Source organism: Rutilus rutilus, assembly GCF_951802725.1.
Source record: "Rutilus rutilus genome assembly, chromosome: 1".
Lineage (NCBI taxonomy): Eukaryota > Metazoa > Chordata > Actinopteri > Cypriniformes > Leuciscidae > Rutilus > Rutilus rutilus.
In genome coordinates, this window is record NC_140209.1 from 19,446,198 (window position 1) to 19,460,654 (window position 14,457).

A 14,457-nucleotide genomic window follows, 5' to 3' on the forward strand; every position below is an offset into this window, starting at 1 on the left:
TTGTTGACACGGGGGCACTGGCCATTTTTGAGCACGACAAGCTTATTATGAGACACAAAACATCACAATACTAGTAAAATATAGCTAAAAATGAGTTTTCCCAGCTAATTTCAAAATCACTCATATCTTGTAAGGCTTAAATATAATGTCTTATTTCAAGAAATCTTACCAAGAGAATTTTTACTTGTTCCATTGGCAGATTTTTTTGCTTATTACAAGCAAAAATATCTTGTATTATTTTATTTATTTTTGTGATTATTTTTTGAGTGGCTTTTTTTCCAGTGCATCATTGTAAACTTCATTGATAATCCCTATCATTGAAGAGGGTTTTAAAATGCAAATGCAGACATTACAACTATAGATGCTACAATCTGTTAATAGCTGCAACAGTTCTCTAAAGAAGAGAGAATGTGTGATAAGTAGCTTTGCAAGACCAGGGGCCTCATTTATGAAGCTTGCGTACGCACAAAACGGGGCTGAAAACATGCGTACGCCAGTTCCTGCGCAAAAGGTGGGATTTATAAAGAAAAACTTGACGGGAAAATTTGCGCACCTGCACACAAACTCTGACCCATGCGTACGAACGTTTTGGAGATGGAGCACTTTGGCGACACCTATGGTGAGCTGGAGTTAAATGTATTTTTGGTCACTTTTATACAGAAAATCTAAAGAAAATTAAACATATACAGAAAGATTATACAAATACAATTTCAATCACCAAGCCTGTCACTTGAAGCAAATATCCATTCCTTCTTAAATGTCCGCGGCAGCGAGCGTGTTGAGCCGTTTAGTGAAACTGACGCAAATAACAGTTTAAATAAATAAAATACTTCTGATATAAACATTTATATTAAATATGTCATTCAAATTAATGGAGTTAAACACTTAAACATGAAATCATTACTGAAGTTACAACATTTTTTTAAATTCAATCATTAGAAATATTTGTTGTGGATGCGATTGTTTTTGAACACTTTTCCTGTGGCGTGCTTTAATGTTTTAACCACAGAGATAATTGCTTATCATGATAATACCAGATTGTCTGAGAAAATAGTTTCGTGCAAATAATGCCCAAGGCCTATCTGTTTCCATTAAAATATAAATCAATTAAAAATACAATTCGGCAAGTGGAAAAGATTGAGAAAAACTTTCTCTGAAATGTATTTTACACTATTTGATTTATGTAGGCTATTCAAAAACAAGGCAAGGATAGACAACTACTTGATTTGTATTAATGTAATGTTTCTTGTACCGTTTATATCATTTGCATATGATTATTCATCCACGTGATAACGTTTAAGTTATCAGGTGGATGAATAATCATATGCAAATGATATGTAGATGAGGATCTGCATACATACAACCGGCGTAGCGTCATAGAACGTCTCTGAAAAGGTTCACGCCCACTTTTAGGGGAAAACAAACCGACGACCGCCATACACAGTATCGGATTGAGGACGTGTTTGTACTAACCCTTACAAACATGCCAAAGAGTTGTTGTGTGGTTGGGTGCACCAATAATATCTGTAAAAACCCAAAATTGAAATTTATTACTTTGCCATGTAAAACGAAATATCCGGAAAGAAGGCAATTATGGCTGCAGGCGATACGCCGAGAAGACAGCAACAGGAGGCTGTGGGATCCAGTATCTCCACACACTTATGTTTGCGGACAACATTTCATATCAGGTAAGTTAGGCCTAAGCTATCTAAAATAGCTTATATGTCTCATTAATAATTATGCTCTTATGCGTTAACTGAAATATCAGTGTTTTTGAATTTGCCTACTGAAAACTCATCGCTAATTTATGTTAAAGTTAGCCTAGCTAGCCTACTGTTAGTGTTACGGTCTCGTTTGATTCATCACTGTGTTACGGGGGACAGGAGTGAATGGTGGTGAAGTGCAAGTCAAATGTGAACTAATTTTGATCCTCTTGAGATCCCTACTTCACTCCAATCATTGCATTTGTTCATATCGGTGAACTAGCCTTCTACAGAAAACGTTGGGGAGAAAACTCAACGAACTAACATTAACAAAACGTTCGTAAATTCTTGTGCTCCATTCAGTTTTGTACACGAATCGGCCGTCCTTGTTTGTAGCCTACAGAAATGAATATTCAGTGACATGTAATGGGGCGATAACAGGGGATGGAAATAGTACTTACACTTTTATTGCCATAATCATAACTAACGTCAGCTTCTTGTGATTACAGGCAGCCAAATAAACGACAGACTTCACCCGGATTTTGTTCCGTCAATTTTCCCCCACCGAAGACAGGCCGTGTCTGTTGCAACACAATCGAGTCGTTTTCATAGCGCAATAAAATGAGCATCACATTCGACAAAGGGCGATACAAAATGCAAGAGAACCAGGAAGACGTCGGTGTGTGATGGTCCTCCTGCTGCTCTGTGTGATGTGCCAACGGCAGTATGTGAACAGTCTAGCAGTGAAGATGGAGAGACCTCCGCAGGTCAGCCTGATGCCTTGGCGGTTGGATTTGAAAGACCCTTGGGAGAGAGTGAAAGGGCTCAGATGATGGCAGAGATTGATATGTTAAGGAGAGAGAGAGACGAGGCTAGACAGCAGAGAGACACTGCTCAGGAAAACTTGTCAAGACAACGCCTTAGTGTCAAATCAGTAGAAGGAGATGACTCAAAGTGCAAAAACATGACAGGGCTTAGCTGGGCAGTGTTTTCATGCTTGCATGAATACTTAGTTCAGTTCTGTCCAGGGAGGCTGTTTAAATTGCCCACGCAGGACCAGCTCTTTCTGACCCTTCTGAAACTGAGGTTGAATCCATCTGTTGCCCTCCTTAGCCAAATTCTGCACATAGGACACTCTACTCTCCAGGACATGTTTGTGAGATGGATCAACATCATGTATGCCAAAATTACATTCCTTATCCATTGGCCGGACAGAGAATGTCTCTTCACTACAACCCCACCACACATGAGCGCAAAATTTAACCATCTAACCTCAATAGTTGACTGTTTCGAAATTCGCATCGAATACTCCAGAAAACTAAAGGCAAGGTAAGTAGGGCCTACAAAGAAAAACAGAACAGTGAAAAATGCATTATATTTATTATTATTATTATTTATTATGAAACAATTCATATTTTTTTTTTACACAGGCCCTAAAACAGTGTCAGACAAGATGACAACTTATACAGCCCATCATTTAACTGATTGATTCATATTAAAAACAATGTAACGCTTTTTTGCTAAACACAGGGCAAAGACTTACTCGCACTACAAGAAATGGACAACTGTGAAGTACTTCATTGCCTGCAGCCCAGCTGGAAGTATCACATTCCTATCAAAGGGTTGGGGTGGCAGAGCATCTGATGTAAAGATTGTCAGACAATCAGGATTTATATCCCCACTGTACCACCAACCTGGAGATCAGGTAATGTAGACTATTTGATTTAAACCTTTCATAAATGTTGGGAAATGAGGCTAGGTAGTGGTGCTCTGGAAATCCTTTATACTGTACATGTATAACAAATAGTTTGGATTTTTCTATACATGTGTTACAGATCTTGGCTGATCGGGGATTTACCCTTCAAGAGGACTTTGCACTGTTAGGTGCCAGCCTAATTACACCCGCGTTCACAAAAGGGAGGAAACAGCTGTCAGGGAGAGAGGTTGAGGAATCCAGAGTGAAATCCAACGTTCGAATACATATTGGTAAGTTTACCAGAAGAAGGAATCATGTATGATTTCGTTAAATGTTTATTAACTAATACTGTATATAAGGAACAACATTTCAGTAAACAGTGCAATATTATATGGCAACCAAAAAAAAGTATAACAAGTATAAAGATTTTCTTCCCAGCCCCGGTCCTGTTAATTTCACAAACAAGCAGATGGTGTTATCTCTGTGCTTTTGCTTGTAGAGCGTGTGATCGGCGTCTTGAAGAACAGGTATCACATCCTCAATGGCCCACTTCCTGTGCAGTTTGTCAAGTCCCTGAAGGATGAAATCGAAGACAAAGAGGTGGCAACAATAGACAAAATTGTGCATATCTGTGCTGCTTTAGTTAATATGTCATCAAGTGTTGTATTTAACCATGACAGAGTGGGGGATGAGAAATAATCAATATAAAGGCTATATCATCTTAATGATGTAGTTCCTTGGTTTATACACTGTATCCCTTATCTACCTGCATCCACCTCAACATAAAGCTGTCCCTGCACTGTCTGTAGCTTCTGTCTCCATCATCTGAAAACATGCATTTAGCATTTGAACACTTAAAATATATTATTGTTCTTTGGTAATATTATTATAAAACGTTATTTTTAATGTATTATTTATTATATTAAATATATATATGCACAATACCCACTGTCTCTCTGATTAGTGTTTAACAGTGATTTAAATCAGTTGGTTTACCTCCTGGTCCATCCTGGTGAATGAGGCTCCTGTCAGACGCGTGTATATCTGCCTTGCCCAGAACCTGCTAATTGTATCTAGACTTTTAAAAATAAAATCCTCATCTCTTGAAACGCGGAAGATGGTGCTTTGCTGTGGGGTCCAAGTTATGAAGTCAGCATAGCTGGCATGACAGGTAAACATCTGCATCTGCACCTATAAAACATTTTTATTTTAGTTATAGTGTCTTCTCAGATTGACATGTATACCAAGTTTTTTTTTAATATATATATTGTAATCATAATGTACCTGTGTGTAGTATGAGTGGTTCTTCTTCAAGGAGAATAAAGTGTCCAGATGTCCTGTACCATCTTCTGTCCAGTTGATGGTGGGATCGTTTGCCCATTTAAAGGGACACTTGGCTTCAAGTACTCCTTTACCACAGCATGTGCATGAAACATACCCATTGCAAGACACTCCAATGTATAGAAACTCTAAAGCCTGCTATAGCCACTTTTAGGTTGATGTGGGTCTTGAAAATGTCCTCGGTCACCATTACGGAAGCTGAGGTGTTGGATGTAGCGCTGCACAGGCAGAGAGCATATTTATAGGTGTCTATGGCATCCACCTCGTGGTCCTTGCCCCACTGCAAAGATGGCACTCTCAGTGTGACCGATGAGTGACTACAGATTTCATTAATTAATGTTTGTGATGGTGTTTCCAGAGATGTATGCAGGACTCTGTGTGCAGTAGAGCCTGTGATCCGCCCCACCCGATGTTGATACCAAGCCTTGCAGGCAGCTTGGCCTTTAGTTTCCTCTTCCACTTGGAAGCACTGCTCTTCTGTAAAGCCTTCTAAGTTCTTGTAACAGGGTTTGGGGGTGAAAACATTAGCATGGCTCTTAAAAGTGCTGAGCCCAATGGGAAGCTCCTTAGTGTTAGAGAGCATTTGCAGTAGCTGATTTTGCTGTGAGACCGAAGCTTTTGGAACGGGTCTCTGGTTCCTGACACTTCTTTTTTTGGCATGCTTACTATAGAACTCAATGTCTTTAATCATTGCTGGCTCAATGGTTTTGGTTGAAACACCATTCCAGGCACAGGCGACGCTGGTGCATGCAACTTTGTTGTAACCCAGGCGGACACAGGCTTCCAGCTTAAACAGTACTGCCCCAACATGTGAACAGCTTTCACCAAGTCTAAAAAAAAAAAAAAAAAAAAAAAAACATAATCGCAGTTTACTGGCCAAGTACATGATTCATACATATTTAGCTTGGTGCTTGTTCACACAAATGAGACAGAGCAGAAGAACAGCAGTGTTACAAGGAGCATACATTTGTTTTGTTTCTATAAGTTCGGTCTTACCCTGCCATGCAGTCACAATGGGCTGCCAGGATATTTCCATCACTTTTGACAGCAACCCAGGTGTTGTGAGGCTTCTCTGTGACCCTATAGGATGGCTTAACTTGGGTCTTAAAAATGGTATTGTCAGATTCTTCAGGTTTAAAATGATGGATTGTCTGCACCCATCCATCTGTAAAAAAATTGTGCGCTTCTAATGATTTGAAGTTTTTCATTTTGCTTGCCGTGTAAATTCCTATAAAAGAAACAACACCATCATTAAAATAAAGTATGATACTCTTCACTGCACAGACAGGCTAAACATTATTGAACAATATTATCTCAATAAAAATGTATTGACATCTCAAGCTTGATTAGAAAGAAAGCAGGACAATAGCAACCTTAAGCATACAGTTTAAGTTATGTAAGCTTCCCACAATTCCAATATTTTACAATATATCATGATCATCGTGTTATATTAGATAGATAACTGCTGGGCTGTCTTTAGTGTATGTCTGTTATCATCTAGCCCAGGCTACCTGTTAAGGATGGGCAGTATTTCAGAAACATGCATGTCAAATATGTATTTAAATACAAAATACTACTTTGTATTTTGTATTTTAAAGCCTTTGGAAAAAAAACACATGTAATTTGTATTTAAACATTTTTCACACAGTAGGCTAACCCTATTATGTATTTGTATTTAAATACATTTTTCAACACAGTATTTTGTATTTTAAAAACATTTCCATGTATCAATGCCCATCTCTGCCATCATCATCCATATCTGGCTGTTATGGAAATATCATGAATTACGGATGATGCTATTGAAAGCTAAATCAGGCTAGTTGTATGGCTGGACAAAACTCTAAATATAAAGACATAATATAAACATTTTAAGATGTTTACTTCTTAAAACCAAAGTACAATCATTCACTGGCTACCTGGTGACTCGATTAGGTACGAGTAAAGGTCTGGGTAAGACACTTCTGGCCACTGGGTGGGGTTGTTCGACCAATTTGACGCGGGTAGAATGAAGGGACATGTTTTTAAGTTGCCCAAATTAAGTTTATAAATGTATCGTTCACGCTCTATGGAAGGCAGGGTGGACATATAATTACTCGACATATTTAATCTAAGTGATTTCTGAAGTTATACACGTCTGCCGGCTGTGTACGGACGTTGTTTTGTGCCGCTATTTTGTATTGAAGTCTATGGGAAGTCTGGTTTGTTTTCCCCTAAAAAGGGGCGGTTACGAAATTTACAGTTAAGTTCCCGGATTTGCCGGTTGTATGTATAGTAAAACTAGGCGTTGTAAGCTCCATATATAGTTATTTCGGGTGGAGACGCATGTACGCACAATCTTCCGCTGACTGGGATTTATAAAGTGAATTCTGCAGGTTCTGGCGTACGCACGGTTTTATAAGTCTGAATATTTTTTTGCGTACGCCATTTTTGGCTTTTGGGCGCACGTACACTTTTAGTAAGGTTCCTACGCACAGTTTTATAAATGAGGCCCCAGGTCAGAATATACGCATGCAATTTGATTAAAGCTCGCAATACAGGACAAAAAGAAATTCTGGCTAATCATGAAAATCTGTGAAGTATGGTAATAGTTACAGGCAAAGGATACCTGTGATGGATCCATTATGAACTATTTCAGTTCTCCAAAATTACCCAAATTTGTTCTGAGTTAAAGGCACAATATGGAATTTTTCGCCACTAGGGGTCGCTAACCTATTTACAATAACAAAGGCGTAGTTTGATGACGCAACACATGCTAAGAATTATGGATGTTGTCGTCAACGTCAAGCCGGCCGATCTAATAATGTTTATGGATGACTGAATACATCGATGCTTTTATCATGACTGTGATATGAAGCAGTTCGGGATTGATAAGATATCAGCTCCAAACGCGATGCGAGTCCCACGGATATAAAAGGAATATGGACATTTCATACCGAACTACACGCAGAATTACTACTCACAGGTCAGTTTATTAGACAAATTAAACTTGTGAGGTAATGCAGCGCTGTTTCACTTGGTCTAACATTACACAATCACTCTAAACTGCATTTGAATGTGTTGAAATGTATGTGTTAACGTTAGTTTGTCTGTATGAGACTAGCAGTAAGCTAGATCAACATTAGAATAACATACAGATCATATTCTAACATTTTATCATTGTTGAACTATATAATATTGATTAGTTTTATGTAAATGTGCTCACCTGTTTAATAAAGTAACGTTACATGTAGGAGTTGTCGAAGTCTCAGACGTGGAGCTCTCGTTTATACTGTCTATGGGAGCTCTCGGCATCTCGAAAACACCGCGCTGATATTGATTCTCGGTTTAGTTCTCCTTTTTTATCCAAAGTCTGCTTGCCATGGTCCATAATGTTTGAACGAAACAACAACAGCGTGCAGATAGACATTGCGACCTACACAGTTGTCCGCGTCAGTTTGGTTACTATCAGAGGGCTCTGGGTCATAGCTCTGGTTGCCATGGCAGCACGAGCGGAAACCAGAGACAACACGGATATGTCGGCATTGACGGCGACAAAACGGAAATAAAGACACGGTCCGTGTCTTCGAATTAAAATATTAATTTCTCTGGATTTAGAAGTTAATTGGAACTGTCGGGATAATGTAAATACACAACTTTAAAAAATATATAACATCGATATAGTGATTTTTTATATTTTTAAAGCAAAAAAAATACATATTGTGCCTTTAAGACAAGATCAGTTGTACAATTACATTGTTTAAAACAATAGAGGAAAATTATCAAACTTTTTCTGGTTAGATCTTAAAAAAAATAGCTTTCTAAGTAAAATCACACTATAAACCTAACCGTCACGATGTGCTTCAGACAGGAAGGCGAAGACAGAAGGATCAACCTCATAATACTCAAAGTTTAATCACAATACCTCAGGTAGGGAAGCAGGCGAAGACAAACACAACTTAACGTAATGTGATCGGACAGAAAATTGATGTGAGGGACCAACTTATATAGCAAACACAAATGAGGATGATTAATCAAACACATCTGAACCAAATTAACTCATAATGTCGGTGACCATGGTAACAAAGGAGTACCGTGAAAACTGAAGAAAGGAAACCATGTTACTAATGAAAACAAACTGTGACATAACGCCCCCTCTGAGTAGACGCAACCTTGCACCGTAAGAAGAACATAAACAGATGATGGATGGAGGGTGGAGGTTTTGGAAGCAGGCGAGGAGCTGGAGAAGGGCTAGTGATGGGAGGATGATGATTCCCTGGCAGTGGCGGTGGAGATGGTCCGCAAGCACAGACCCAGAGCTCCCCACTGCCGACAGATCACGGCGGAGTCGAGAGAGGGAGGAGTCCAGATAGTGACAAGGCTGATGACTTAATATGCATTAATAAAGAGTAAGCTTGCAATCCGTGTAGGCCTATATAAATACTGTGATAATTATGGTACTCGAGTTCTCCCACTATATCACAGGTGGTATTATGCAAATAAGTGTGATGTGCTACTGTGTACGTTTCTTATGTTTTTCTATATTGAGCAATTAATGAACCCTTCTTGATTGGAAAAGCATTTATTTTCTATAAAAGTTAAGAAGGCTTGAAAACCCTCCATACAGCTACCCCTAACCCTACCAGATAAACACTTTTATTATTAAATAACCATTAGGTTACAATTTTAACATATTTTTTTCATCTTTATTGTAAATAAATGCCTATCCAAAATTATATGCGATGGAAAAAGCGGATTCGAATTCTGGTTGCTTTGCATCAAAACTGTCTGCTATGCATTTTACTCCCTACGCCACTGCTGCTGAAAAGATATTGATGGCTTTAAATTGTAATAGTTTTGCGGCCCCCAGATAAGGCGGAAACTGCCTGTTGGACAGGCAGGCTCTGTGCAGTCGGCACCGTATACAGAATTGATTTGTTCATCTTTCGAGTCTTCGGGTTCGAGTTGTTTGGTCTTTTGTCGCTTAACTGTATTGTGTTATTATAATATGTAGGTATTTAATCATTTCTGTTTCCAGTACAGAACCTATAGGATGTTGAGTATGCGCTGTCAACACAAAATGAATGAATCACTCTCTGAGACAACTCGGCAGTCCCGAGTCATATTAAAGATTCGTTCAAAATGAACGGAATCGTTCATGACCAACCCATCACTAATTTACAACAATCCCTGATTTTGCTGATTCTGACATTAATTTTTGGATCGAACCAGAATCAGAACACAGGAGAATCACACATGAAATGAATCCTCAACTGAATCAAGATCAGAAAGCTGATGTAACATGACAGAGAAGATTCAGCCTGATTCAGTGGAAACAGACATGTTTAAGACAATATATGAAGGACTTTATTTTTCCTATTGCTTCCCCTTTGTTAGTTTGTGTATTCTATACTCTTGTGTAACCTTTTGTCTGGTCTTAATTGAGCAAGGTGACTGTGGGCTTGTGGGCTGTGCTTTTATTGTGACATTACATGTTTTCCATCGTGTTTTCAGAGCTGTGAGCTCACTGTTGAGGTTTGGAAACATGTTATTCAGAACTCAGTTTGACCACATCGAGCACTGATCATCTCTCATTTACACTGATGATGGCGGTGGATTCTGTTGGCAGTTCCTCTTCTCTCTTTTAGCTGGTTGCTTCATACAGATGAGTAGAAGCTGGTGCGGATCTGGACTCTCATGCTAGACTTTCCACATGAAGTCAAGGTATTGCTGAACCATTTTTACTGATTTTTACTGAGGGGCTGATGATGTTAAACTGAAGGGAAGACTGACAGAAACAGAAAATGGCTGAAAAGAGTGATTTGTGTCTGCTGGGACTGATCATTCTCTGCTCACTTCTCACAGGTAAAAACACATTTCTACATGCTCTTTAAACTCACAGGAAAGGGTTAAATATAAATATACTTACATAAAAATGTTTTACTAGAGCTGGTCTGGCATGGAGTCTGTGAATGAGTTAGTTTCAACATCCTTTATTCGTCCTCACATCCATGTTCTGCTCTCACAGTCACTGTCACTTGCTGTGTACCACCTGATGTATTCTTGTGTGTGTATCACATTATATTAATAACTCAGCAGAAAAATAAAAACTTCCATTCCAATTTATTAGCAAAGCTATTTGTCACTGAACACTTTTAACTAAAAATGTAGATTCCACAACATGTATATAACTGAAATAGTATTTTGTAAATAAAAATGTAAGTGTGTTAAAGGTACAATATGCAAGAATTTTGCATTAAAATATCCCATAATCTCAAGGCCAGTGTTATATATTTTGTTAAGTTGATTACTTACAATATCCCAAATGTTTCCAACTATTTTTAAATCGTGAGAAAATTGGGATTTTAACCAAGGAAACGGGGCGTTAGAGCAGGGGGGAGCTGGGAGTCGCCAGTCAATTGTGTCATATCCGCGTTACCCTCGGTTTCCACTCGTACTGCGTGGAGTCCTGGACAAATGCGGAAGTTGTAGTTGTAGCGTCTACCAAGCAACAAACGTTAGCTTATTTCTTGCAGTCGTTATGGAACACAATTATTCTTTACCGATTGCAGCTGGTTCTGTCGACAAAGCATGCTTAATTTAATATTTTCCAAATGTAGCATTCGGTAATAGTTATGTTTATGTAAGGGAAGTATTATTGCTTTACATTTGTGTTTAGTTTATTGACATTGTTTATCACGTCTGGTGTTTATGGCCATGTAAATAAATATAGCATGTGTTATACATAAAGATTAATCAGTATTTTGGCAAATGATGTGGGTATGTTCGAATGTACTTTTACAACAATTGTTTAGAACACGTAAAACTGCGCCGCGTTATCACAACAATGAATTCGACATACAGTAACATCTATGATAACCAATTTAGTATTAAACCTTACTTTTCTTGCGGTTAATTCATTTTAATGAAATAAAAGTGTGATGAGGTTCAAGAGTCAGGAAGGAAGAAGACGGGTCGGCGTGACTGGGACTCGTACTTTATTAAAATAAAGCAAAACAAACAAAAGTCGCGCACAACGTGCATTCACCGTGGCAACCGCGACGGCACAAAACAGTTCAAAAATGAGAGCTCGGATCCACCGGTTTTCTTTCTCTGCGTCCAATTTTCTCTTCAGTCTCTCTCTCGTTCCAGCGCGGCTTATAAGCGGTCTCTCCACGCCGATCACAGCAATAAGACACAGGTGTTCGTCATTTGCACTTGACCTACTTGCTCGTCTCTTCTCTCTCCCATTACAGACCGCGCTGAACCACGCCCCCCTCGCCACAAAAAGCATGTCATTATAAAAAAAGAACTTAGCCTCATCCATGAACATGATTTTTCGATTCCCGTCTGACTGATTTACATCCACGGTGGAGTTTAAAACAACAGTTCCCATCATTCCACGCTCCTTCACATCGTCATCAAGCTACGCCGTTGTTGTTGTTTGGAATGTAGCGCCCTCTAGCAGCAAAAAAATCTTGCATATTGTAGCTTTAAGTAAACATTCATAAAACTGAAATGGTCAGTATGCTTAATTTACAACAATATTATTGATCTGTCTGCATTGACACCATTATGAGAACTGAACTGAGCTGGACGATGACATCACTGTTTTCAGTCCTGCTGTATAGATAAATGAACTAAATTAATAACTAATGATTTTTACAACCTAAATGACCTTGGACAATATGGACAATGACACTATTTTCTTCTAGAGCTAAAGTAAAGCCTTAAATAAACAGTGTTGCATTATTTTCCTGTTATCTCTGTAAAGCTGCTTTGAAACGATCTATGATTTGTAAAAAGCGCTATATAAATAAACGTGACTTGACTATCCTCTACTTTGCTGTAAACTATTTTTTGGTATTTTAATAACTCATCTGCGAGTCGGGATCACAGCGTGTGCATCCATAAATATTACACACACACAACTAAAGCAAACACTGATCTCTACTATGGTAATGTCAAACGAAAATAATAAAATATCAACATCTAAACCTCTGTTAATTCTCAATAAAAACTTCTGTAGACGTCTGACAGAAATAAAGTCAGTCTGGTTAGTAATAAGTGAAGCTGGTAATGCTGTTTGTGGAGTTGTTTAATCCTCTGCTGAGATCTTCACAGATTTAATGTCTTATTTTATTTAATCTAAGGCTGTGGCTGAAGTCAGTTGTGTGTTTGGAGAACGTTCTTATAAGAAACATCTGTTATCTGGCTGTGCACTCATACTGTGAAATAATAAAAAATACAAAAATAATATAAAAAATAATATAAATTATAAAATTAAATAAAAAACAATTTTATTTTAATTATTTAATATATTTTATTTTATTATTTAATATATTGATTTATATTTTATTTATTTTATTTTAATTTATTACATTTCATTAATAAATTAAAATATAATATAAATAAAATATCGCAATAGTTAGCTGTATCGATATTTTTGCACAGCCCTGACGAATAACTGACATTTGACACTGAGAATGTCCTGATGTCACAGGGATTTGTTTGTAGTTTCATTTATTAATATAATAATGATCACTTAAATGTACTTGTGTTTCAGGAACCAGTGGAGTGGATGATCATGTGTTCATCAGATCTGGTGAAAATGTGCGTCTGTCCTGTAATAATGCTCTTTCTGACTGCAAATCTAAAACTACATGGATCTACTATAACAGCTTCAGACATTCAGCAGTTGAACTGATTACTTTAGGGATAAAGAATAAAGATACAGAGAGACTTGAGAGTCTGAGTCTGGAGTCTGACTGCTCTCTGAACATCAAGAACGTCACAGAAGAAGATTATGGATTATACATCTGCCAACAATGGATAAATGTGGATGGAAAACACCACCAACAAGGACCTGATGCTGATGTTTATCTGCATGTTCTTCATGGTAAGTTTATGATTATGTGGTCAATTTAAAATTCTCCCTTTAAACTCAGATGATGATTGAAGAGTCTGTGATTTGTGTCTTGTGTTCAGTTTCAGTGTCTTCATCATCATCATCATCGTCATCATCATCATCATCATCATCATCATCATCATCTTCATCCTCACAGACTGAGATCAGTCCAGGCCGCTCTGTGACTCTCTCCTGTCAGTTGTATTCAGATACTGGAGTCTCCTGTGATGATCTGGTTCGTTCTGGGGGAGTTGAGCTGTTGTGGGTGAATCAGACTGGTGTTGATCTGAAGACAGACTCCAGATATCAGATATCATCATCATCATCAGATCAATATCACTGTATCATCATGACTCTGACTACAACACTCCTGAATGAAGATGACAACAGAGAGTGGAGATGTCAGCTTACTCACAGAAATCAAGTCAAGACCTCAGTCAGATACACTGTCAAGTATTCAGGTGAGAAAACACTCTCATGAATCTGTGTTGGAAGAATTTCTGTTAGACATGCTACACTGTAAAATCCAACACTTTTTAGTTAACTTTACTTAATGTCTTAACTTAATTGTAAAAATCTAGTAACCTGTACTAATCACATACTATGCTTTGAGTACTCAGAAAACCCAAATTCAGATTAATTGATTGGTTTGAGCTTGGTTTTTGAGGCGGAGGAAATCTTAATGGACGTTTCACTCATTTCCTCCACTTCTGCAGTTATTTTTCTCTGTTTGCATTCACTCATTTTCCAAAGTCATCTTGAATGTTGAAAATTGAATACAACTGAAAAATTTGAGAGAACATCACATAAGCTGACTTCATAAATTGATGTTG

The 14,457-nt window shown here is 38.0% G+C and overlaps 2 protein-coding genes across 2 annotated transcripts in view; both read left to right on the plus strand.

The window, feature by feature from the left end:
• The first annotated feature begins 1,981 nt into the window (after positions 1–1,981).
• LOC311297682 (uncharacterized protein) lies at positions 1,982–4,214 on the plus strand. The gene is made up of 4 exons (XM_084420074.1): positions 1,982–3,032; positions 3,234–3,408; positions 3,539–3,689; positions 3,899–4,214. The coding sequence occupies exons 1-4, from the start codon at positions 2,533–2,535 to the stop codon at positions 4,096–4,098; spliced, it is 1,026 nt and encodes a 341-aa protein (XP_084276200.1). The 5' UTR covers positions 1,982–2,532; the 3' UTR covers positions 4,099–4,214.
• A 6,210-nt stretch (positions 4,215–10,424) lies between these two features.
• Positions 10,425–14,457, plus strand: part of LOC311292572 (uncharacterized protein) — a 36,836-nt gene continuing 32,803 nt past the window's right edge. Inside the window, exons 1-3 of the mRNA XM_084412294.1 lie at positions 10,425–10,581; positions 13,283–13,615; positions 13,705–14,085. Of these exons, the coding sequence (XP_084268420.1) occupies positions 10,521–10,581; positions 13,283–13,615; positions 13,705–14,085 (775 nt within the window). The 5' untranslated portion in view covers positions 10,425–10,520. The remainder of the gene's footprint in view (positions 10,582–13,282; positions 13,616–13,704; positions 14,086–14,457) is intronic.

Coding starts and splice junctions, on each gene's coding strand:
- LOC311297682 (XM_084420074.1), top strand. CDS start 2,533: ATGATGGCAGAGATTGATATGTTAAGGAGAGAGAGAGACGAGGCTAGA. Junction 3,409..3,538: donor ACCACCAACCTGGAGATCAG/GTAATGTAGACT, acceptor CATGTGTTACAG/ATCTTGGCTGATCGGGGATT. Junction 3,690..3,898: donor CAACGTTCGAATACATATTG/GTAAGTTTACCA, acceptor TTTTGCTTGTAG/AGCGTGTGATCGGCGTCTTG.